The following is a 22,924-nucleotide window of genomic DNA, read 5'->3' on the forward strand; positions in this document are numbered from 1 at the left end:
GATTGATTGCCCAGTATTTTTAACCATTTACCGTAAAAGCAAACCTGCATGCAGTATAAACTCATTACAACAGACCTGGTTACTACAGGCATTTGGATATAACATGCTGCTTTCTGAAGTCTGGTTAGTTTTCCCATTTGTACCGTTGTTTCAACTTTGTACAGTAAAACCTCGTTATAACAAAATGGGATATAACAAACTAATGGATATAACAAAGCAATCATAATTCCCCTTGCTTGCTAATAGTATGGAGAAATGGACATTGGCTATAACAAACTAATGGTTATAACGAAATAACTACGACCGCTCCTTCAACTTTGTTATAACGAGGTTTTACTGTATCTGCATACAGCGTTACTCCTCTTACAACAGACTGAAATCTTGGTCACTATTAAGGTCTGTTAAAACCAATTCAGACTGTACTGGGGGATTCAAGGAGCGGCCAGGCTCTTAAAATTGACCGCAAAATTCGGTTTCTTAACCTGTCGCGTGACGATTTTGTGTAGCGTTGCCCACAGATGGTGCATTTTTTTTGTAAAATTTGCAGAGAGCGAACTTACTTGAGGAAAAAGTAAAGAAAGAAAAGGGCTTAGCTCCTATGGAAACGCGGCGAAGTCACCGGTCTTCAAACAATAAGGCACCGCTTCGCACGGGAGACAAGAGATGGCTCAAGCGGTCGCGACGCCAAGTGCCGTCAACGAACGAGCATACTGCGCCGAGAGCCGGCATCTCTAGCAGAATATCGTTTAGACTCAAAAGTGGCGTGGGCTTTTTTAATATCAGTTGCCAATGCTTAATTTTATTATCCTTCCTAATAAACATTGAATTGACAGATAATTGAATAAAAAATGGTTTGTCGGGATATTTTGACAGTTTTTTCAGGGTACTGATGTCATCTGCTTTGCAATTCCTTGTTGATACCGCGCCTGTTTTTGCTTCTGCGACTGTCACCGTCTGCGGAATGGGCACCGCTTTTGAGTCGAAACGATTGTTTGCTAAACACGCCAGCTCTCGGCGACATATGCTCGTTCGTTGGCGGCAGTTGGTGTTGCGACCGCTTGTGCCATCTCTTGTCTCCCGTGCGAAGTGGCGCCGTATTGTTTGAAGACCGGTGGCTTCGCTGCGTTTCCATAGGAGCTAAGCCTTTTTCTTTTTTTACTTTTTCCTCAGGTAAATTCGCTCTTTGCAAATTTTACAAAAAAAAAAAAAAAAAAGAATGCACCATCTGTGAGCAACTCTGCACGAAGTCGTAGCACGATAGGCTAAGAAACTGAATTTTGCAGTCGATTCAAAGAGCCTGGCCGCTCCTTGAATCACCCAGTATAATACAAAATGCAATATGAGACCTGCCAAAAAAACCAAAGTAAATTTGATTCACGTATAATGCAACTCAGGAACATGCAGGTTCGTAGTATTTGCCTGCAGCAGCTCGGCGTTTAAGGTGAAGTCCAGAGCACATTGTTTCTTCACGAGCCGTGTCTGGCCGAAATCGGTCTCTGCAAACTTTCCTTACTTGGGCCCTGGGAAACATTTTCTCGCTCCCTTGGACGATAAAATAACTTGTTTCGGTCTCCTCCATCCACGAATGCAGCTTTCGCTCACCGTTAACTTTCGTCCCGCCATTTCTTTGCCGATCTTCTCGGCCACTGAGATAACCTTCCTTTTCAGTGCAGCCCAGCGCCGCTTCCGCTACGATTGCATCACACGGCTTAGAGACGAAAACACTTCAGCGAATGCGTACGCACGCCAATGGGATTGGGTGGTGACGCATTCTCGCAACTCGCTGCTGCCGGCGATGACGGTTGCTAAAAACCAAAACTGCGTAAACCCTCTTTCACACGTACCCTGCAAAAGCTTAGAATCATGAGCATCCAACGATAATACGAGAGCAAATTTTGCGGGCAAAAATTGGGGGAAAAAAGCTTAATATTAGCTTCGTTTGATTTACCCGCGCCTCCTGCACCGGTGCAGAAGGTGTAGGGCAGTGTACTTCGGGTATGAGTATTGAGATTTGACCGGAAGTACATTGCCCTACACTTTTCTTCACTGGTGCAGGAGGTGCGGGTAAATCAAACGAAGCTATTACATGCGGGTTTTTAGTCTCTCCTCGCCGCTGGTGGGTGTCAGATCGGGATTTGGCAGTAGTCTCGTTGTCAGCCCCGTGATCCCCCCTCCCTCCCCAGGTTCCAGTGGGAGACCAGCCGGAGGACATAGAGACCCAGATCCGGTCGCTGATACTCAAGTACATTGGCAACCCCAACTCCCTGATCCTGGCGGTGACGGCGGCCAACACGGACTTTGCCACGTCCGAGGCGGTCAAGCTGGCTCGGGAGGTGGACCCCGACGGTGCGTGTGGCATTTAGCCCCGGCTTGTCAAGACATCTCTGCCTAACATGTACTCTTGCATAATAGCCACAGTTTAATTTTGAAAATTTTATTCCACTGTATACATCAATATTCACAAAGTTCCCCTTCCTTTTCTAAATGCACCAGGCGTTCGCATGCACCATCTTGCTTTGAAAGTGTGTTTTTCTCCTAAACACACTTTCGATATCCATACTTTTCCAGGTATCGATTGTGGCGTGTTACCCTACTGAGTGCACTTCTTACCAAGCACCATTGCACTGCGGAGAAGCAACACCCGCGGAGCTCGCTTTTACGGATGCTGCTTCTCTGCAGTGCACCGGTGCTCGAAAAGAAGCGCACTCAACAGAGCTAAGCCTCTGCGATCAACACTTTTACTTTGCTCATCTTGAGCTGCGAATGCAGCCAAAGCTACAAGCGCGAGCTAGCTTGCACTCCTGGCTTTGGGACATGCATTTCAAGCGCGAGCGCTCATTTTACGGAAGAACGCTTTAAAGCAGCGACCTCGAGCTCTGATGCTTTGGGCGTTGGCTGCACTCTCAGCTTAAAGGTAGACTGAGTATAAAAAATGTGAATAGCACAGTTTATCTCGAAGCAGATATCGAATAGCATATTATTCTAAACTATTTAATATATTGAATATTCGCACAATGCAGGAAAATTGTCGTGAACGACATAATTGTCATGAACGAGTGGCTTTGCAAGTGTCATGAACGAGTTACACGTTGGGTAGGTTAAGGATGGCAAAGGTTATACGTAAAGTTTTTATATAAAGTTTAAGCCCCGGCGGGGCTCAATTTGGGGTCGGTGCTGTGGCAGTCAGATGCTATAGCCACTAGCTACTAGCTGGTCTGTAGGGGCTTGCTATCTTCTTTGGATGCAAACGTGTTAACGAGAATGGCAGGTTTTGGACGAAAATAATAAATAAATAAACAAAATAACTATAAAAGAAAATAAATAAAACTGGAAAATAAATATAAAATAAATAAATGAAAGGAAAATAATAAGTAAATTACTAGATGATATTAAAAAGAGTGAAAATCTAGCACAAGCCACAAATGGAGCGTGATTTGTCTGGGAGAGATTCTGCGCTCCTCTGTCTTTGTCAGCGTGATTAAGCTCGTTTAATTTTTTACTTTCTGTTGTACCGGTTCGCCGCTTCTTTTGCTGTATTTATAGTCGGTAGAAACCTGAGGCCACATTCCCGAAACTTCCTTACGACAAAAGAGTTAGTAAATTTATCTCACGACAGAGTTACGAACCTTTAAGTATTTCCGAAGCAAAATATTCGTAAGTTTTGTGTAAGTTACGGCTTTTGTCGTAACTTACAGAAAACTTACGAACATTTTGCTTCGGGAATACTCAGAAGTTTGTAACTTTGTCGTGAGGTAAATTTACGAACTTTTTTGTCATAAGAAAGTTTTGGGAATCTGGCCTCTGCACTTGGAGCATTGGTACTCTTTTCTCCCCTTGCCTGATGCCACCAGATCGTCCATTCGCCCGTTTGCGTCGTGCGACATGTGTTTGCGTGCCAGCAGGTCGTGGCCACCGCTCTTCTGGTGCTTGGAGCCACACGGGCGCCGTCTGCAAGTTTTGTTAATTGTGACTTCTTGAGTGGTATTTCACCAGTGACGTTCTGCTCTGTTGGAAACGGTGTTGGCAAACAGAACGAAAGAAAACATCCGCGTCGTCCATCGGGCGTGAATTCTTCACAAACTGCAACATTGATCTTGAGCACCTACACAACCAGAGTGTCGTTTCTCTGAAGCGTAGCTTGTTTAGTCACTAGCTGTACCCAGTCAAAACCACAGAAAGCAATGGAAGAGGCTGCAGTCACCATATAATGAATAGTGCTGTCTCTCGGTGATGGACCCTCCAGGCTTAGCACCAACAGTAGCCATACAAGACTGTCCCACACTCGCTCCGTGTAGACGTCTTAGTGTGCTCTGTGTAGACTCGCGGACTTGACGGAATGCTTCGGACCCCCTTCTTTTGTAGGGCGCCGCACGCTGGCGGTGATCACCAAGCTGGACCTGATGGACGCGGGCACGGACGCCATCGACGTGCTCTGCGGCCGGGTGATCCCGGTGAAGCTGGGCATTGTGGGGGTGGTGAACCGCTCGCAGCAGGACATCAAGGACCGCAAGCCCATCGAGGAGGCCCTGCGGGACGAGGCCCTCTTCCTGCAGCGCAAGTACCCCGCCCTCGCCAACCGCAACGGCACAGAGTACCTCGCCAAGACCCTGAACCGGGTGAGAGCACGTGCCGCCATTAAAGTTATTGCGCCGTGTGTACATTCAGACAGTTTCATGGCGCAAGATAAATATAGGTGTGGACGTCGTGTGCGTCGCAGCTGCAAGCTAAAGTCTTCTCCTCGCCTTGGTTGCAAGCGGTGCCACCGAACGACTCTTGGATAAGTGGCTAGTGCTAGCCTGTCGCGGGCCCGGTTCTCCATGCTTTTCACTGGACGTCACATTTGAAGGCGATGTTTGGAGTGCATGCTCGGAATGAGCTCCCATTAATAGCCTGCTAAGACTGGCAATCGTGCGGAATGCACATTGCAAAAGAACTGCGGAAGCTCGCCTTTGGCACGCGCTCGGCAGCTGTGCACACAGCTATGACCGCCAGGGAATACTTCCTATGGGAGACATGCGTGTTTTTAAAGCAGTTTTTTGGGTATGCCACTTCATGTAGGACCTGGCAGCTTCGTCATTGACCCTAGTTTCGTGCCTCAGTGGCAGTAAGAACAGTTTTATGAACGCCTCAAAGCGGAGAGATTTCTGGTGCAGTGTTTGAGCCTGCGCCTGTCAAGGTCGGAGCAGATGCGCCGAGTGGAAATCACACGTGCACATGTGCCATGGCAAGGAGATACTTAATTTTTTTTTTTACTTTGTCATTAGTAATGTTATGGGGCCATGGGATGCTGTCGACATAGGTTACTCAATCGCAAGCCTCTAGTACTTTATCTGGTCGATCATGTCGCAGCATTAGCCGTGCTGTGTGTCCACACCTATATATATCTTGCATTGTGGACAGCTTGATGTTAGTCTGCCCGTGTGCGTCTGGAGTCTACGTCACAAGTGAGACATTTAGCGAGTGCAGTAGCTGTTAGCCTGTAATCTTTACCGTGTATCGAGCACGAATGATACGTGACCGGACACTGGCACGATGCTCATCCGGATCAAACCGGGCAGGGGTGGGGATAAAACCCGGGATCCCTCGGATCTGTAGCTTGAGCTTTCGCTCCCACGGCGCTAGTGATCTAGAGATGGAAGCAAATGTGATCCTGACCTTGCAGGACTTGCAAAAGAGGGTGTCTCTTACGCACCTGGGCCAGACAGGGCAGTGAAGATGGGAGCACAGAAAATCCTAACTACTGAAGTCATGAGAAAATGAGAGAGAAATGGAGCGACAGAAGGTGGAAAAAAGAAGGCAAACGACACATTTGCTCGTCAATTAAGGTGTCTTGTCTACAGCCAAGACACCAGGCACCCACTGCGGCTGACTAACTTCTGGCTGTCGAGACGTACACGCAACACAATCATATCATGCGGGATGTGTTACATGGCCGGCAGCTAACCATTTCCAGCTTCCTATGGAAGACTGTCGTGCAAGTACTGCGTCATCGTTCCCATGTAGCTCGTGTCCTTACTGATTAAACGCGAGCGCCAGCCGAATGCAAAACTGGTGTCTGATTTGTGGCCCAGGCTGGCCTGTTGGGTGCCCTACACGAAATTCAGCACCACGGCTTTAAGTACCTTTTACAGACCACTGTTTGTCTACTTTATGGGATGAACCGTTGAGAGAAGCTCTATTTCTAGCAGACGATAAAAGTGAGCTCCAGGCTTTTGTCCCTGTCAAGTGTGCACTCTTTTTTCCTTCCTCTTCATGATTACTACTTCAGCACGCTTTCTAGTTTGGGCTGTTTACTAGAAATCCACGGCCGGACGCGACTCTTCTATCTTCTTCGTTCCAGTATGTCTCGTTCTTGGAGCTGCCGCTACAACAGAAACGGCGGTGCTGTGATTGCATTATCCTTACACTGCATCGCTTTCTGTGTTATGCGGTGTAACAGAAGTGTGGAAAAGGGGCAATTTTTCTTAGTAGTAGCTTGCATGATGCGTGTCTTTCTTATAAAAAAGAAGCTAAAAAGAGACGAGGTACTGACCTTGCCAGTGATATTTTGCTGCTGCTTTGTGTATATTAAAGGGTTACCAGCAATCGGGGACCACCATTTTTAGCCCCCTATTCCTTGCCATTTCGAGTCATCCGAAATACTTTGGAAAATAGCAACCCTTTTCTGCTAGATTTGTTATATGAACTCTATGGGACTAGATGCATCTAACCAACCTTAACTAAATCTCAAAATCAGCTTTGCATGCTGGAACACCATATTTTGCAATAATAGGCAGGCTGAGTAGTAAATTCGTTCCAAACATATTGAAGGAAGTCTTTGCCTCACTCTGAACCGGCAAATAAAAACCAAAACCTTGTAATGGCTTGAGCCTTTTTCTGTTGTCCAGGTTCTTTGGATTAGTTTACTTACCAAAGGTCCGAGTGACAGTTAAAATATGTTCCAGTTTTTTGTCTTGGTGTTGGTGAGAATGATGAACGGCTATTTATGACGTGGCATTCTCTTTTGTACTTCACGGCAGTTTAAACATTGAGTCTAACCTTCCGCTGAATTGAGGGAGAGGAAATGAGATGGCCAGCGCTGTGGTAAAGTGTTGTGTCGCCGTTGTCCAGCTGCTGATGCACCACATCCGGGACTGCCTGCCCGAGCTGAAGACGCGCGTCAACGTGATGATCTCCCAGTTCCAGTCGCTGCTCACCTCCTACGGGGAAGCCGTGCAGGACCAGGCAAGTCGGTCTTTTGGTCCCAGTTTGTGGCTTAGGGGGACCCTGCACGCTCAGAAATCTTGTACAGCGATAAGTCACTGCTAGGTGAGAACAACAGGTCGTCTCTTTCAAGTGCCCGATCTCCAGTGCACGTGCTGCCTTCTGGCGTGCTTTTGCTGTGAAACGTGTGGCAGGGTATGCCGGCGCACATCCCTCACCGTGGAACTCGATTGGTGTGTAGCACTGTCGGATGTAAAGCAACCCAGCGATCGTAATGGTACTCGTCTCAATATAATCTTGGGCAGGGTGTTAACTCGTGTGTGCAGTGTGTTCCCTTTCCTACATACTTCAGTGACCACAAGGCTGTGTTGTGAGTGATCAAAGAAGCTGCCGATTTTTTTGTGAAGTGCTTAAAGGGCCATTGAAAAGAAAAAAAAGTGTTTTTTTAAACAGTGTGGTTGGAACACATGTGTCAAAAAATAAAGTTTATGCGCAAAATATTTTTTTAAATCAATATTGACGGCGCGAGATTTATTTCAGTTGCATCTGAATTTTGCGTGCAAAGTTCCCGATGTCACGGAATGAATGGTTGTACAGTCATTCCACCTCATCGACATGGTCATACTCTCTCTCCACCCCAACGTGATGGCCACAGCTTCTTTCCTTCACGTGCCCAAAATGCCAAGAGAGAAAACAAGTGGAAGGGAGGTGACTACCGACTAAATTATGTTTCGCGCCGTTAATATTGCTTCTAAAAAAAATGTTTTTTGTCAAATTTATTTTTTAAAACGAGAGTCCTAAACAAATTGTTTAAAAAAAATACTTTTTCTTCTTTTTCAGTGGCCCTTAGGAATTTCTTTTCTCAAGAAAACTTTTTGTGCCATGTTTACATAGAGAGATTCATTTACTGTGAGGAGCAATTCCAAAACATTCTTTCCTTATGACATGTTCTACAGAAGCATCAAATAGCAGCATGTCGCGGTATTCAAAATACGTCTCACAACCAAAACATTCCGTGAAAAAAGAGGCCATTTTTGGGGCAAAGCGTTTTTTGTGATACAGGTATGTCTTCTATCGGGGTACAAGTACATCCGTGCTCGGCCGATTTGCATATTAAAGAAGTGATCAAAGATCGCTGCACTTACCGTCATCGCAGACAGCCGACGGCGCCACCGAACCTCATCAATTATGGTCGGACAACGAACGGCGTTCGTCGGCCACTCGCGAGTGACAGACTCCCGCTCAGGCGGGCAGGACCAATCAGCTGCTCGTTCAATCACTACCAACTCGCCCAACTTACCACCTTACTACGGTCGTATCTGAGCACTCAAAAGAAACGTTCTCGTGGAGTTTGGCATCGCTTTAAGAAACCCAAAAACTCGTCCGATCAACATCTCGTAACGATGACCTTTTCCTGCCGGCTCGCAGGGCCAGACGCTGCTCCAGATCATCACCAAGTTTGCGTCGTCGTACTGCTCGACCATCGAGGGCACGGCGCGCAACATCGAGACGACGGAGCTGTGTGGGGGCGCCCGCATCTGCTACATCTTCCACGAGACCTTTGGCCGCACCCTGGACTCGATCCACCCCTTGGGGGGCCTCAGCACCCTCGACATCCTCACCGCCATCCGCAACGCCACGGTGAGTGGGGTACTTCTAAGCCCAGTGAACGCGGAAGGTTCGTTGGCGGGCGTCCGATGCAGGTTCCCATAACGCATCCGACCGGTGCGTTTACCACGTCTAAAAAAGTGAACCGTCGATTTCCGCCTGACGATGTCGTAAAAGGGCTGTGCCATCACCGGCCTGCTGTAGCGGCAGCAGTGGCAGCTGTAGCAGACGTCTGTTCTGCTGCGGGTTGCTTTCTGGCTCGACGGTTCACGAAAGCTTTGGCAGCCGGGAATCGGGAAGCCGCGACGACGGCGACGCTCGTATCTGCTCGTGCTTTTTGCCAAAACTTCTGCAACCAGCCGCCTGTATCGCGACATTCGACGGTACGTCGCTCCGGTATTTCTGATGTAATTTGTTGTCACTTTGGGACAACTCCTGACGCATAGGTGGAATGGGATGCTAAACACACTAGTTGGAAACGCATTCCATGCACCATAATCTGCCTGTATGGCGACATTTCTATAACATTTAGTTGCAAAACTCGGGATCCGTTGTGATGTCGCCCCCTGGAGTTTTATCCTGCCTTGGAAAACATGGCTAATTGGTGAGTCGGGGAATGGGACAATGTGGTGTTTTTTAGGTGCCCAATGACCTCTCAGGCTTTGAAAAGGAAATCGTCAAAACAACTGGGTTTGGTGTCTGTATCATTGTTTTGGTTGTGACTCTGCCGGAGCAGCCTTTCACGCAGAAGCGGCTAGACATCAAGCGTCGTCTGCTCGTGTGATAGGCAGGCGGCATGGCACGCACAGAGGGAGCCGGTTTTTTCCAGCGCCGTTCTCTCCCACTTCTCACCCCCTTGCTTCAGGTTGCGGCGGCAATGGCGGACAATGCTTACACACGTGCATTCGGAGCGGAGGCGTGAAAGAAAGTCGACTCGCAGGGCCGCTCAATGTTTGACGTCACTGCTGTGGCGGGGTTCGCGCGGGAACTTTGAATTCGGCATTCGGAAATTGTTTTTTTACTTTACAAATACTGAATTCCCAAGTTTCGAATTTCGAGGGTAATGCCCAGGCATTGTTTTTAATCGTTTTGGATTAAAAAAAAAGTATTATTTGGACCTGTCAGTGCCCCATTAATCTCTTTGATAACGTAATAAATAACCTGGTTCTTGTAAAAAAGCAACAGTATATCAATGAGAGCATGTTCCGTATAATCCGTAGCAAGCATACTCGGTATGTGGAATATGGACGTTTTCCAAAGTCTGTCTTAGGTGCTCGTTCTTTTTGCAAACAGCGCGAGAATGGAATGAGCTCCCAGCACATGTCATGACCGTGCATTTTGAGTGTGTGTTTCTGTGTTGTGCAAATCCACTCCTATCTTGGTCCTGTGTAGGACCAATGGTATTTCAAATAAATAATAAAAAAAAAAAATCATTAAAATGCTAACGAATGACTACTGTAATATCCTGAAAGATATTACCCCCGAAATATAAACCACCTTTTTTTTAGCTTGATTTGCTATTTTTTTTTAAACACCGAAAGATAGCCCACTCCTAATATTCGTAGTGTTTGGGTCAATGATGACCTTGGCGTAAATACAACTAGGTAGGCCAACATAGAAGTTTGGGCTTGTTGGTATTTCATGATTAAAAATTAAAACAGCACAAGGACACGGACAAGAACAAGAAGGTAGACGAACAGCGCCTTGTTCGTCTGCCTTTTTGTTCTTGTTCTTATCTTTGCGCTGGTTTAATTTTTAAACAACTACCCTAAAATACCGGGCAAGCCCCCACTCAAAATTGAGAGATAATTGCGAAAAAAATGGGGGATGGGCGCTTGTCCGATCATCAATTTTACATATAAATGTACTGCACACATTTTTTCATATCTTAAACATTTGGATATGGGCACTTAATGTGGAATGGGCGAATGCACGGTATTCTACGGTTGGTAGCTATGGCGGGATATAAGCGAACATTGCTAACTGGGAAGTACAGTCATCTTTGCTTCACTCTTACTCGCCGCAATATCAAGTTTGGCTCAAAAACATAATCTAAAAATAGCCTTTTTTCAACTTTTCTTGGTTGTACACCGAAGGTTAGCCCACTCCTTGTTTTCAGCTGATTTGCTCTCAATTTTAGGTGGGCTATCTCAAGATATTACAGTACTCACATGACGCGATAAGGTGAATAATTTATTGCTGTGAAAAAGACTGCTTCTTGTAGTTGACCGCATGCCTTATTACAAACCGCTCCATGGTCTCCAAACAGTCCACCAGTGCCAGACCACTACCTTTGATATGCGTATTGAGAAACATTCTATCGTGTTGTTTCCATCCAGGTAGCCTTTGTGTGTAATCTTTTTGAAACTTTAAAGATGGTGCGGGATATTTTAGTAAGATTCCACGCAAATTCTCACTACTGAACTGTGAGCTTAGGACCCTTAGTGATATTGTCTACATCTCGCATGCTATCTTTAAGGCTGAAAAAATTGGGCATACAGAGGTTACCTCGACGGGATGTTTTGCAATGGGCTCTTCAACGTTTGCATTGGAGGGCTTGCACACTAATTAATATTTAGAAAGTTGGCTGATTCATTTGCGTTCCACTTAAAATATTGTTCCTCTTAAAAAGTGGAACGACATTGAGTTGGAGTTGTAATTTCTTCACTTTACGCGAGCTTACTGGCTCGAACGGGACCCAGGTATTCTGGCATGAAGCATCACTGACCCAGAAACTTCCTTGTTGCGGTATAACTTCTTTGATGAAAGCGAGCGTTTTATTTTAGTCTTTGCAGAACTTGAGGACGTGGCACAGGGGTTGCAATGTTGACGTTGTCCCCCATGCGACGGTACTCGAATGCGGCTCGTAGATTAGACGTGCACATTGCGAGAGCAGTCGACTCACACTCGTGACAATCAATGACTCAACAAACATTCGGGTAGTAGCTTGCGTCCAATCGCTGCAACAATGGAAGTAGCCGGATCCTAACAACGTTTGGAAGTCAGCCCATGCCTTGTTTCTTTTGTCAACCTCTGCGTTTGGCTACGATAAATATTGGGTTGGCTGCAGATCAGACCACATGGCCACTTGTTCTGGCTGCAAATTGAGAGTTTGGTCCATCGCAAAAATATGGATTCGCTGAAGAGGACCGTTACGTGGCTGACTCCTAGCAGCTCGCCGTGACACAGACTCCCGTAACACATTTGTAACAGGGGAGCATCGTACAAAAATTCATTAGCATAAAAAAGCGCCAGAGAAAGTGTGGAAGCGCTCCGTTTCGAACCGGGGTCTCTCCGGTTGTGAATCCGATGCCCAACCATCTGCGCTGACATCGCAGGCGGCGAAAGCGAGTCTGGAACGTTGTCACGGGGCGGCGTGCACTCTCTGACGTACGGTGGCAGATCGTGCTGCAGGCAAGGGGGAAGAGAACAGGCGAGTGCTTCAAAGTGCACAAGGTCGCTGGGCCAAAGTTGGGAAGCACGAGTGCAAGGGACACAAAACTTTCTGTTCACCTCCCGCTCCAAGGCTAGCTATAGCAGGGCTTTCTTACGTGCCATGGAGGTGACGCGATGCAACGTGCAATATATTTCACATTACCACAATAGGGGGGGAAGGATGGACGTTCTGTGTCGGAACGAACATAAGCGCAAGTCCGTCGCAAAACTAGGTTGTGCAGCATCGCGAGGGCGTTCTGACCCCTGCGTCCGTTCCCAGGGTCCCCGGCCGGCCCTCTTCGTGCCCGAGGTGTCCTTTGAGCTGCTGGTCAAAAGGCAGATTCGACGCCTGGAGGAGCCGAGCCTGCGCTGTGTGGAGCTGGTGCACGAGGAGATGCAGCGCATCATCCAGCACTGCGGCACAGAGGTCCAGGTGGGTTCGCCGGCCTGCTTTAAAATCTGTTTTGGCAATCCTTGGCCGTTTCGGACAAAAGGGAACTGTCTTCTAGGGGTGCGGAACTATGAATAAATTGACTATCGATAGGTTTTCCAGAACTATTGATTGTAAACTTTCAGAAAACTATCTGACTTAAGAAAACGAAAGTGAAGCTCAAAAAGGGGACGGTGACAGACATGCGGGGGGTTATTAATCCAGTGTTGACTGCTGTATTTACTCGCATAATGAATGCACCCCCCAATGGGCATCAATGTTTTGACTTTTTGTTTTCCCTCCTGTAATCAACGCACCTCCAATTTCTGGATCCGCGAGCTTCGAATTGCGTCCAATTTAGCAAGCCACCAAGCCAGTTTTCTTTTGCCGTTAAGTGGTCATGCCAAGTCAAGCCAAGCCAAGGCACTCTCGTAATGGCCGCAAGTGCCTAGTTGTGGTAGTTACTGAAATGATCAACCGTGAAACCGAGTGTCGCGCACACTTGACAAAGCTTGGGTCGAGGAATTGCCGAGCCCCGGCCATTTTTCGCCTATCGGATGCATTGATTTCAACAAACAAGCCATCGTCTGTGGTCCGCTTTCGGACAGTGAAATTGTGAAAGTGGTTAGGCCTAATTTCAAATACTCTGGGTAAATGCGTTTATTTAATCCGCAACAGAACGGCACAGCAGAGGTGCACGCTGCGCTGTAAGCTGAGAGTGTCTGGTAGCCTTTCCGGGAATGAAACTTGATTCCTGCAAGCGGGCTTCGGTGGTCGGGGGTTAGACTTCATAAGAGTTCTTATACGCGTAGTCGCAGATTATACCTGAGCGTGCCCGCCGGATACTAGCAATATATATCGCCTAAGAGCAGTGTTGTTGCTTTTCGTGCTGAGTGAGCTTCGTAGGACGCTTTTCCTTCAGCAGAAGGCACCCCGAAAGCGCCCTAAAAAGGTTTGCAATTTATAAAGCATGGTTATTGTGGCGCACCCCCGACCAGCCGTGGGTGTGCCTCCATCACTGGAGACGTGCCACAGTACCTCGCCGTGTCATATTGGCATCTAATGTGACATTTGCACAAAGTGTGTAAATTCAAAAATTTTACCCCATGTAATGAACATGTCAATATGTGTCAATTTTTCGGGAAAAAAAGTGTGTTCATTATGGAGTAAATACGGTATCACATTCAAGAAAAACTATTGGCACTTATTCACAAATAGAGTTCACCATTGACAGTACCTTATCTAAGTAAGTAGACTACTGATACTATCGATAGTTTTAATGATAGTACCATCAATCTTTTTTTTTTATATCGATAAATGGACTCTGCCTCCACTGTCGATGGTATTATTAGTACTATCGATAGCATTGCGCCCCTACCGTGTTGTTCTAGCCGCGGAAATAACCTACACTACTGTTTGGGACCTTAGTAGGAAGGAACGTGGTTGAAGTAGGAAACATCTTGAAGTGAAGTCATTCCTCGGCAGGTCTCCTTCGGCAAGTGTTTGCAGAGCACCTGACCCATTCTTTTAGAGCCTATTAACTTTCAAGTCTGCATGGCTCACCAAAAACGCCAGAGAAATTTCCAGTCTTTTTTAAGAATAGTGCTCGAGAGCGTTTTGAAAAGGTGAAACCATTGTCCTCTATTATATCTTTCCTGGCGATACTTTGATCGTCTTGGCCTGTTACCTGCCGAATCCATGCAGCTTCCATCTTAGGAGTGTTAGAGCATGGGGCATTGCTTGCGGCAGGAGTGTAATGCTGTCTCGCAGCATTCAGGCCGCGTACACGTTGCAAAGTACCTTGAAAGGCACTGGCCTTGAACTGGTAATGAAGGCCACCGGGCATGACAGTTGCATCAAATTTCAGTACTTGTCTCCAGGTTTTTGTCGGGGGGCGTAAGCAGGAAGGTCTTGAATTGTAGCGACTTCGAAGTCGTCTTCTTGGGACTGACGGTTTGAAGTGAATTTGCCGGAGCTTGCTTCGTTCTCTTCGACGGCCGACGCAGTGATGCGGTGGACTCGTTTCGTTTCAGCAAGAGATGCTCCGCTTCCCCAAGCTTCACGAGTGCATCGTCGAGGTGGTGACGCAGCTGCTTCGGCGACGCCTGCCCGCAGCAAACACCATGGTACGTGCCCCTGCGCCGGCTGCTCCGGGTATCGGAGCATCGGGAAATGGTCTTTCGTCACGCGTTACGGACACTACAGCCCATTTTCCTATTATAATACTTTGTTTTCCATTATTTATCCCTCATGTTTCAGACAAATTTGGTATCACTTACCTACGGTGCTCGACGAAACGAAAAAGACCAGCGGAGCGTTTGGCCTCACCATAGTAATTGCACATTTTCTGCCTGAGGAGCATATACAGTTGATCTAGCATGTTTAACTAACAAACCGGAGTGCCCCTAGCGGCACGCCACCAACACTGCACATGCGTAATGTTGCGTGGGCAAGAAGCGCCACCCGCATCAACGAACCATTGGAAGGAATCTGCCGTTGTTGGCGTCAGTGTGAGTCCCCTGCTCTTTTTCACTATGGAATTGTTGATTCTACGTCTTTCTAGCAATGTTTTGCTACTTCAGTGGCCCGAGCAAAATTAACGAGGCTCATTACGCCGTGCGGCGATTCATTCCACCTAAATGCCCCAGAATGGATGCTAAAACCCAATTCACTTGATGAGATTCTGGTCGCTATTTTTAGTTGCGACGTTGCCCGGGCTACAAAAGCGTGGACGGTAGCTGCGATGCTCGACGTCGATGCTGAAAATTGCAAGCAGAATTGGGCATAACAAGTCGGTGATGGCCACTGGTAACAATAATCCACATCTCCTTGTATCTACTGTTTACATTGAGCCTACTTACCCCAAACAACCTTCAAAAAGTCTTTAGACGCCTGCACTTGTTGGAATTAACAGGTCTAAGTTTGATCTATGCCCCACTTTCGTCTGAACAAGCGCAGACGAGTTTGAAAGAGCAGTCAACAGTTTGAACGTTCAGACGGCCGTTTGAACGTTAATACACGCTTCAGTGGTTTGCGAGGGGTCGTCACAACTACCGTATTTACCTGAGAATAGGTCGACCCCTATTTATTGAACCCACCGAGAATAAAAAAAAATAATTCAAACATAAGCCGACTTTTTTTAAAAGGAACAGGGGAAAGTTAAGGCAGAAGAAAGAACAAACATTTATTTACAGCCCTCTCAGTTACATCACACAACGATGCCAAAAACTTAATCATTGTCAGAACTTCCGGACATGCCATCGTCGTCCGAAGCTTCGTCAGCTTGGTAGACATCTTAATAGGTGGGAACAGCGCAGGAAAAACCGACGAAGGACGAGTAGAAGAAGTGCACAGACACAGCGCTGACTAACAACTGAATGTTTATTTTCAAGCGAACCAGAAAGTAAACACTGGGTGTGGAAAGGAAAAAACACAGAAGCCAAAAAAAGGAGGGAACCCGATAAAACAAGACACTACCACGCCGTATCACTTTCACACACGTCTGCCACAGTTCTTGATAAAAACACTTCGTCAGCCCTCAAGTTAACCGTCAGCCCTCAAGTCACGGACGCGTGCTCCGGTTGCTATGGGTACTGCCGCGCGCTGCCGCGCGGCAGTACCCATAGCAACCGGAGCACGCGTCCGTGACCTCTGGCCACCTTGCGGTACATTGTAGTAGGTGCGGCTGCGTTCCCCTGTTCAATGAGTTGACGATCTTGGCGCGCAACAAAAACAAGACTGCCCGGGAGATTGATGAGGCCTTTTATATTTTATCAAGGGGGGAGGAAGAATGCGTCAGTGCTCCGTCGGTTAACTTGAGGGCTGACGAAGTGTTTTTTATCAAGAACTGTGGCAGACGTGTGTGAAAGTGATACGGCGTGGTAGTGTCTTGTTTTATCGGGTTCCCTCCTTTTTTTTTTTTTTGGCTTCTGTGTTTTTTCCTTTCCACACCCAGTGTTTACTTTCTGGTTCGCTTGAAAATAAACATTCAGTTGTTAGTCAGCGCTGTGTCTGTGCACTTCTTCTACTCGTCCTTCGTCGGTTTTTCCTGCGCTGTTCCCACCTATTAAGATGCTTAACCAACTCTCCCAACCCTCTGCCGTGTTGGTAGACATCCTCGCTAATTTGCAATAATACTTCACTGACACCGTTGTAAAACGACGACAAGAAGAAACAAAAGAAGGTGGAAACAGGCGAAGCGATGAAAGACCAAATACAAAGCCGTGCGAGTCGCCGTGAGCAACACGCGAGCCGCCTCAAACAACAAACAAAAATAACCTCTCTATCTTTTTTTTTGTTGTGCGTATTTGTGGAAGAGAGGGGTGGAGGGCAAGGTGCATCGTGCATCATGTCCATGTCCCCCCCCCCCCCCCCCCCCCCCCTTACCCAGCGAAGGGAAAGCTACAGGTGCGATGGCGTGATGGTGAAACCTGACGCCCGAGGTATGTGCGCGATTGCGGCGGCCACGGGGGGGAGGGTTGGCGTTGTTGGTTGCTGCTGTTTCGGTTGTTTTCGTGCGCCGAATGCTTTTTGAAACAAGAAGAAGGCGCGGCTCTACGGCGACGCCTGCTCAGTGACTCGATAGCTCCATGCCCTCGGAGGGGTCGCAAAATTTGGTCGCAAATGTAGGTCGAAATTCCTTAGTCACAATTATAGATCGACCCTTAATTTTTGACAACATTTCCAAACAAAAAAGTTGACTTGTATTCGAATAGATACGGTAGACAGTTTTCCCGCATTTATGTTGGAACGAAAGACACAAATCTGATGACCACAAGCCTCCGTGAATTCAGCTCAAAGTGCTTCTTGCACAAGCAATTGTGGTGCGACGGTGTCTGATTTTTTTTTTTTTACGGCACCTATTCACGTTCTCGGATGAACTGGGCCAGCAGAAAACGCGTGAAAATGGATCTTCCCCCTTTCTCGGCTCTTTCGGTATAGCCTTGGCCACGGCGTTTTGTTGAGAAGGCAGTTTTTTGTCTGGTTTGTTTCAAAACAACACAGGGATGGCCATCCCGCATGGCGACTTCCGCCCACACTTAAGACCGGAGGTATGCCTGAGGTGCCACCACCGCGGTGGGACATAACGAAGTTGGTTTGGTGTATTCAGCTAGCATACACTGTTACTACCGCAGAGTAACCATATGGCTCTGCCTTTGAATTACTCTAGGCATCGCTAGAGATTTAAACACGATCGTGACACCACCTTGAATCGCAAACAAAACATCTCCACGCCGTACCTAACTTTTTTACGCGAGGCCGCTTGCTCCGCCGGTTCATTTTGTTTTGTTGAGCACCGTACATCACTTACGTCTGCTCTTGATTTTGCACTCTCCTGTTGAAGGGTTAGTAACCATGTTCTTATTGTTCAATTGTTCCGTTGCTTCCACTGTTATTTGGTGTTTTCGCTAGGGGTGTACAAATACCGTATTTACTCGAACGTAGCGCGAGTTTTTTTTCAAATTTCCCTTACGTAATTTGTGGGTTTGCGTTATAATCGTAACGCCTTAAAATTTTCCTTGGCGGTGTCGCAGCACAGGCTCTTTAAAATGGCTACGAGAAATCTCGCTATCTTTCAATCTTGTGCTGGCAACATATACACGCTGGAAACAGCCAATCCAATCTTATTCTTGTTTGCGACTCATTGCGCCCATGTTAGGGTTACGGGTTACCTTCACAACACTTTCTCTTTCTGTTAGGGTTACCGTACCCATGTGCCCGTGTTGTCCGTGTTTTGTGAGCTGCTGCTACGTGCTTCGGCGACTGGACTCGAGCAAATGGCCACCCGACAAGCTTAGTACCACGCCCGCTTTAAAAGAAGTGCAATTATGACGGCTGAAGAAATCGGAAACTCTGCCGCAGCTCGACGGGTAGATGTGACAGAATCGACTATCCGTGGGTGGAGGCTCCAGCATGAAGTGCTCTTCAAGTGTGAACCCGGCCGAAAAGGCTTCCGCGGACCACGTTGTAGTACTTTTTAAGGTACTTTTTTCCCCTCACATAACTCGCGTTACATTCGTGTTCTTTTTTTTTTTTTTTCACTTTGAAAAGTCGCTTCTCGCGTTCAATCGTGGTCGCGTTACATTCGAGTAAATACGGTACTCGAATACACAAATTCGAATTGAGTAGTAAGGTCCCGAATGATTAGATTCGCGAATCGAATTCCTAGTATTCGGTCGCTCGACTATTCGACAGATTCGGCGAAAGACGCGCAGAGGCAACAAAGGAACCGTTTTTTCTCCCGACGTTAGCGAAGCGATGTTAGACAGACCGTGGAAGAAACACCTGTTGGTACTACCATTCCACAAAGATCTAGCGCGCGGACTAGGAAAAAAAAAAAAAACCAGTAATGAGCGCCACGAATCTTGTACCACGCAGATTTAAACACGATCGTAACACCACCTTTGAATCGCAACCAAAACGTCTCCGCTCCGTGCCTAACTTTTTTCACGAGAAGCGTCAATGTAGTACGCGCTTGGCACACTCACAGAAATCGGTGACTACAAGATTGGATAAAGACAACCCCGTTAACCACGCCGACAACACTGGCTGTGTTGTGGTTGTGGTTGTTTTGGAACCGCAAGCTGCAAGTTCGGATCGAAACTAATTGGAAAAGATATACAGTATAGACCACTTACAACGTAACCGCTTATAGTGCAGGACCGGGTATAACGCGGTTTTTTTAAACCACCGGTTCACCTCCCATAGAACTCCATGTAATTACATACCGCTTAAAATGCAGGCGCACGAAGGGAAATACCGGTTATAGTGCGGCTTTTGGCACGGCCCGCCGACCGCGCCGACGACCGGATCAGCGAGCTCGCTTCCCTGTGCGACACTAGATAACGGCGCTGACGGCGCGAGCCGCAAGCTGCACTTATGCTGCACTCGTGGGGCAAGGAGGTTGCTCGAAAACGCGGGGAGAAGCGAAGAGAGAGGCTTCTGTTGCCATAGCGATGGAGGGACGCACGCACGAGTCGTTCACGTGCGTGCGTCCCTCCGCTGCATTGGAAACAAAGAAACAAACAACCGCAACGACAGACCAATCGCAGGTCGGGGAGAAGTGTTCGCGCGCGTTGCATGCTGGTTGTGCCGGTCGCGGGCCGGCTGCTTCTATTCCGCAAACATGGCATCGGTTGTGATCGTCGTCGTCATTAGTCGTCGTAGACGGCGTGCATCTCATCGTTCTGCGTAAAAGCGCTATCCTTGACTGAATTTTCGTTGTGTGTCGCTATGATAACCCAGCACGTACTAGAAGGGAAGATCCACCTACTCGTGCGGCGATGTCGTGGCGGCGCTCTCAAGACAGCAGAAACGCCCGTGTCGTCGTGTTTGTTTACTTCGACTACAGTGATGATTTCTAAGCATTTGTGTCCTCGAACATCGCCCAGATTTCTTATTTGGCGCATTTCATACGTGTGCTTAAGTTGAAGGTATTACTGGCGCGTACCGTATGAGGGATGCGAATTTTCACGCGTTTTCATCTCCGGAGAAAAGTGATTAGGGTTAGCAATCCTGAACGCTCGCAACGTCCGTCCGCAACCCGCGACGCCGTTAAAAGGCTGCGCCAGGCAAAAGCCGCTCATTTCTTTCAAAATGTGTGACACACCTGAGACAGAACTGTACTAGTCTGGTGAAATAAAGACTTTCCTCAAACTAAGCTTTATTTTTCATCTAACATAAAATAAATTCTTTTACAAAGGTAAGTTGTCTCATGGCATGTATTTTGGCCTGAAAAATTGATGTTTTGGTTATAGTGCGGTACCGCTTATAGTGCGGATTTTCGCGACTCCCGAGACATACGTTATATGCGGTCTACACTGTAGTACGCGCTTGGCACACTTGCAGAAATCTGTGACTACAAGATTGCATAAAGACAACCCCGTTAACCACGCCGACGAAACCGGCCGTGTTGTGGTTGTGGTTGTTTTGGAACCGCAAGCCGCAAGTTCGGATTGAAACTAAACGGAAAAGATATAGTGTGCTTAGATCCAAGAGTGTTTTTAACTGTTCGATTTTTTAAATACGAACTGCGAAAAGGTGACAAAACGACGAAACAAAATTGTCGTTTTAATCAAACAATGGACACCGGATTGCTGTCCTAAATCTGCCGTTTTTATGCTTCGTGTTGTTGGACTGCGTTTGCACAGGGACGTGTTTTCACAACGATGCACAGCGCTCAAATAGATGATTCGGTCCTGCAAACGACCGGTTGTACAGAATTTCAGGGAAACTTAAGTCACCACCGATATTTTCTTGTAAATCTCGTGCGAGTCTGTTGCGCTCATCATGCAGTGTGAATAAATTTGCGCAAGATTTCCTACCTGCCCACAGATGCATGTATGAGACCATCTTTTACGTACCGAATAAAGTTCTTTTTTTTGGGGGGGGGGGGGGGGGGGGGGGGGGGGGATAGGCGTTGGTGCATTTATAATGGTACAATCACTTGAGGGAGTTCAAAAATTGGGGAGGGCGAGCAAGCTTTCCCAACTTTGTCTCTTTTCTCTCTGGGACTGCCCCTAGTTTCAAGCTGCAGTTTTAGTAGACATACCTACTAGCAGGTACAAACTGCTCTAAAGCAGGTAAAAGACTGGGAAGTCAGTACGGTGCAGACCCCGTGTTTCTCGCTTTTCGCAAGGTGACTGGGGAGGTGCTTTTGCGAGGTATGCGGAATATGCAAATGATTTTGTTTTGCTCGTCGTTGGCATCTCCAGCAAAACGAATAGGATGATCTATAAAGGTGCAATCACAAGCCAGGATTTACGATAACAGTGTGTTTGCACTGTTATCGGCTTTAGAGAGAATACCACTTGTCGTGGGAGGTTGACACTTTACAGGTAAGAAGGGACTAGTACACTACAGATTCAATCTTTACGTAAGATGGTTCGGAAGCCGAGAAAAAAAGTTTGTCGGCTAACGCAGAATTCGGACTTCCGAAGGCTTCTGCGGACAGCTGTTATGTAATAATCTGGCCCCTTGCCAGGTGTTTTACGTAACAGCTGTCTCTCAGTCGCAAACGTTCGGTGCACCCGGTGCGAATCTTGAAAACCTCCGGAGCGAAACGACGAGAACATACCTGGACACGTTTGTCACTATGCGGACGCCAGATTTCCTTTGGCTAAATAGCATTCAGCTTGTCATCTTTCGGGGCGACATGGCTGCTGGAAGACTTGCTGTCGTGATCACTTATCTGGCAGCACTTTACAGAGCAACGGCGCCGCTTTGCAGGAGCTGACATCTCCAAAAAGTCGGCATTTGCACGCATAAGGAAAAGAAGAAAAGAAAAAAACGCTCAGAAAGCAAAGAGGAAAACAAAAGTAATGAACTGCGCTATGAAGGTCAAAACCCTGCGTCGCTTCATAGACTTTAATGGGTTTATAAATATACGTTTCAATTTGCTCCTTTAGTGGAATTTAGCTCGACTCCCGAGCTCTGGAGATCCCCCAAACAAGTGTGCAGTTCCAAATGCACTGCATATTCTGTGTCTCAATAAATATTAATCTGTAGAATTAAGTTTCAACTTTTTGTTACTTTTTCCTATTCATATATTTCTTCTTTCTCCCTAATGCTTCTGGCTTTAGGATAACTAAATTAATACCGTATTTATTCGAATATAAGGCGGTCACGATTATAAGGCGAGGGGGCAGTTGAAGGACCCAAGAAAAAGAAGAAAAAAAATCGTCATATTGCTATACTGAGCTTCGAATATAGGGCGGGGTATGACTTTGAGACTACAGATTTTGGAAAAAAACCTCGCCTTATATTCGAATAAATACGGTAAATAGGCTCGGGGCTAATGAAATAAATAAATAAATGAATGGCTTTGACTGCAGGTGGAAAACCTTGTGGCGATCGAATTGTCTTACATCAACACGAAGCACCCGGACTTCCACGACGCCGCGCTGGCCGGCACCCTGGCCAAGGAGGTGACCAAGCGAAACAAGGTGGCCGAGGTCAATGGCCTCCCCGCCGCCACGGCTGGAGAGGGGGACAAGCCGGCTGCACCCAGTGGCAAGGTTCGTGCCGTCCTATCTCTTTGGTCGACGGGTCGGAGTACTCGAGACTACCGCAAAATTTCGTAAGGGCACCCTCCCCTGAGAGATCGCCCACCTAGTTTCTCCGGCTAAATTTATGCAGCATAAAAATTCAGAAACATTGATTGTGAGAGGTGAGTTTGCAGCAGGCTCCCGCGTTTCTGTCCACAATCTGCACGTGCAATGTCGGTTGCCGTAGATGCGATTTCGTAGC

At 47.2% G+C, this 22,924-nt stretch overlaps 1 protein-coding gene across 2 annotated transcripts in view; it reads left to right on the plus strand.

Annotated features, from left to right (window-relative positions):
- The window catches only part of LOC8027576 (dynamin-1-like protein), a 49,546-nt gene that overhangs the window by 14,483 nt on the left and 12,139 nt on the right, over positions 1-22,924 (plus strand). For both annotated transcript variants that reach the window (XM_040222592.2, XM_040222593.3), the window contains exons 5-11: positions 2,184-2,346; positions 4,363-4,616; positions 7,111-7,224; positions 8,632-8,844; positions 12,527-12,679; positions 14,710-14,802; positions 22,510-22,692. In XM_040222592.2, the coding sequence (XP_040078526.1) occupies positions 2,184-2,346; positions 4,363-4,616; positions 7,111-7,224; positions 8,632-8,844; positions 12,527-12,679; positions 14,710-14,802; positions 22,510-22,692 (1,173 nt within the window). The remainder of the gene's footprint in view (positions 1-2,183; positions 2,347-4,362; positions 4,617-7,110; positions 7,225-8,631; positions 8,845-12,526; positions 12,680-14,709; positions 14,803-22,509; positions 22,693-22,924) is intronic.

Source organism: Ixodes scapularis, unplaced genomic scaffold, assembly GCF_016920785.2.
Source record: "Ixodes scapularis isolate PalLabHiFi unplaced genomic scaffold, ASM1692078v2 PGA_scaffold8__174_contigs__length_109621045, whole genome shotgun sequence".
Classification (NCBI taxonomy): Eukaryota; Metazoa; Arthropoda; class Arachnida; order Ixodida; family Ixodidae; genus Ixodes; species Ixodes scapularis.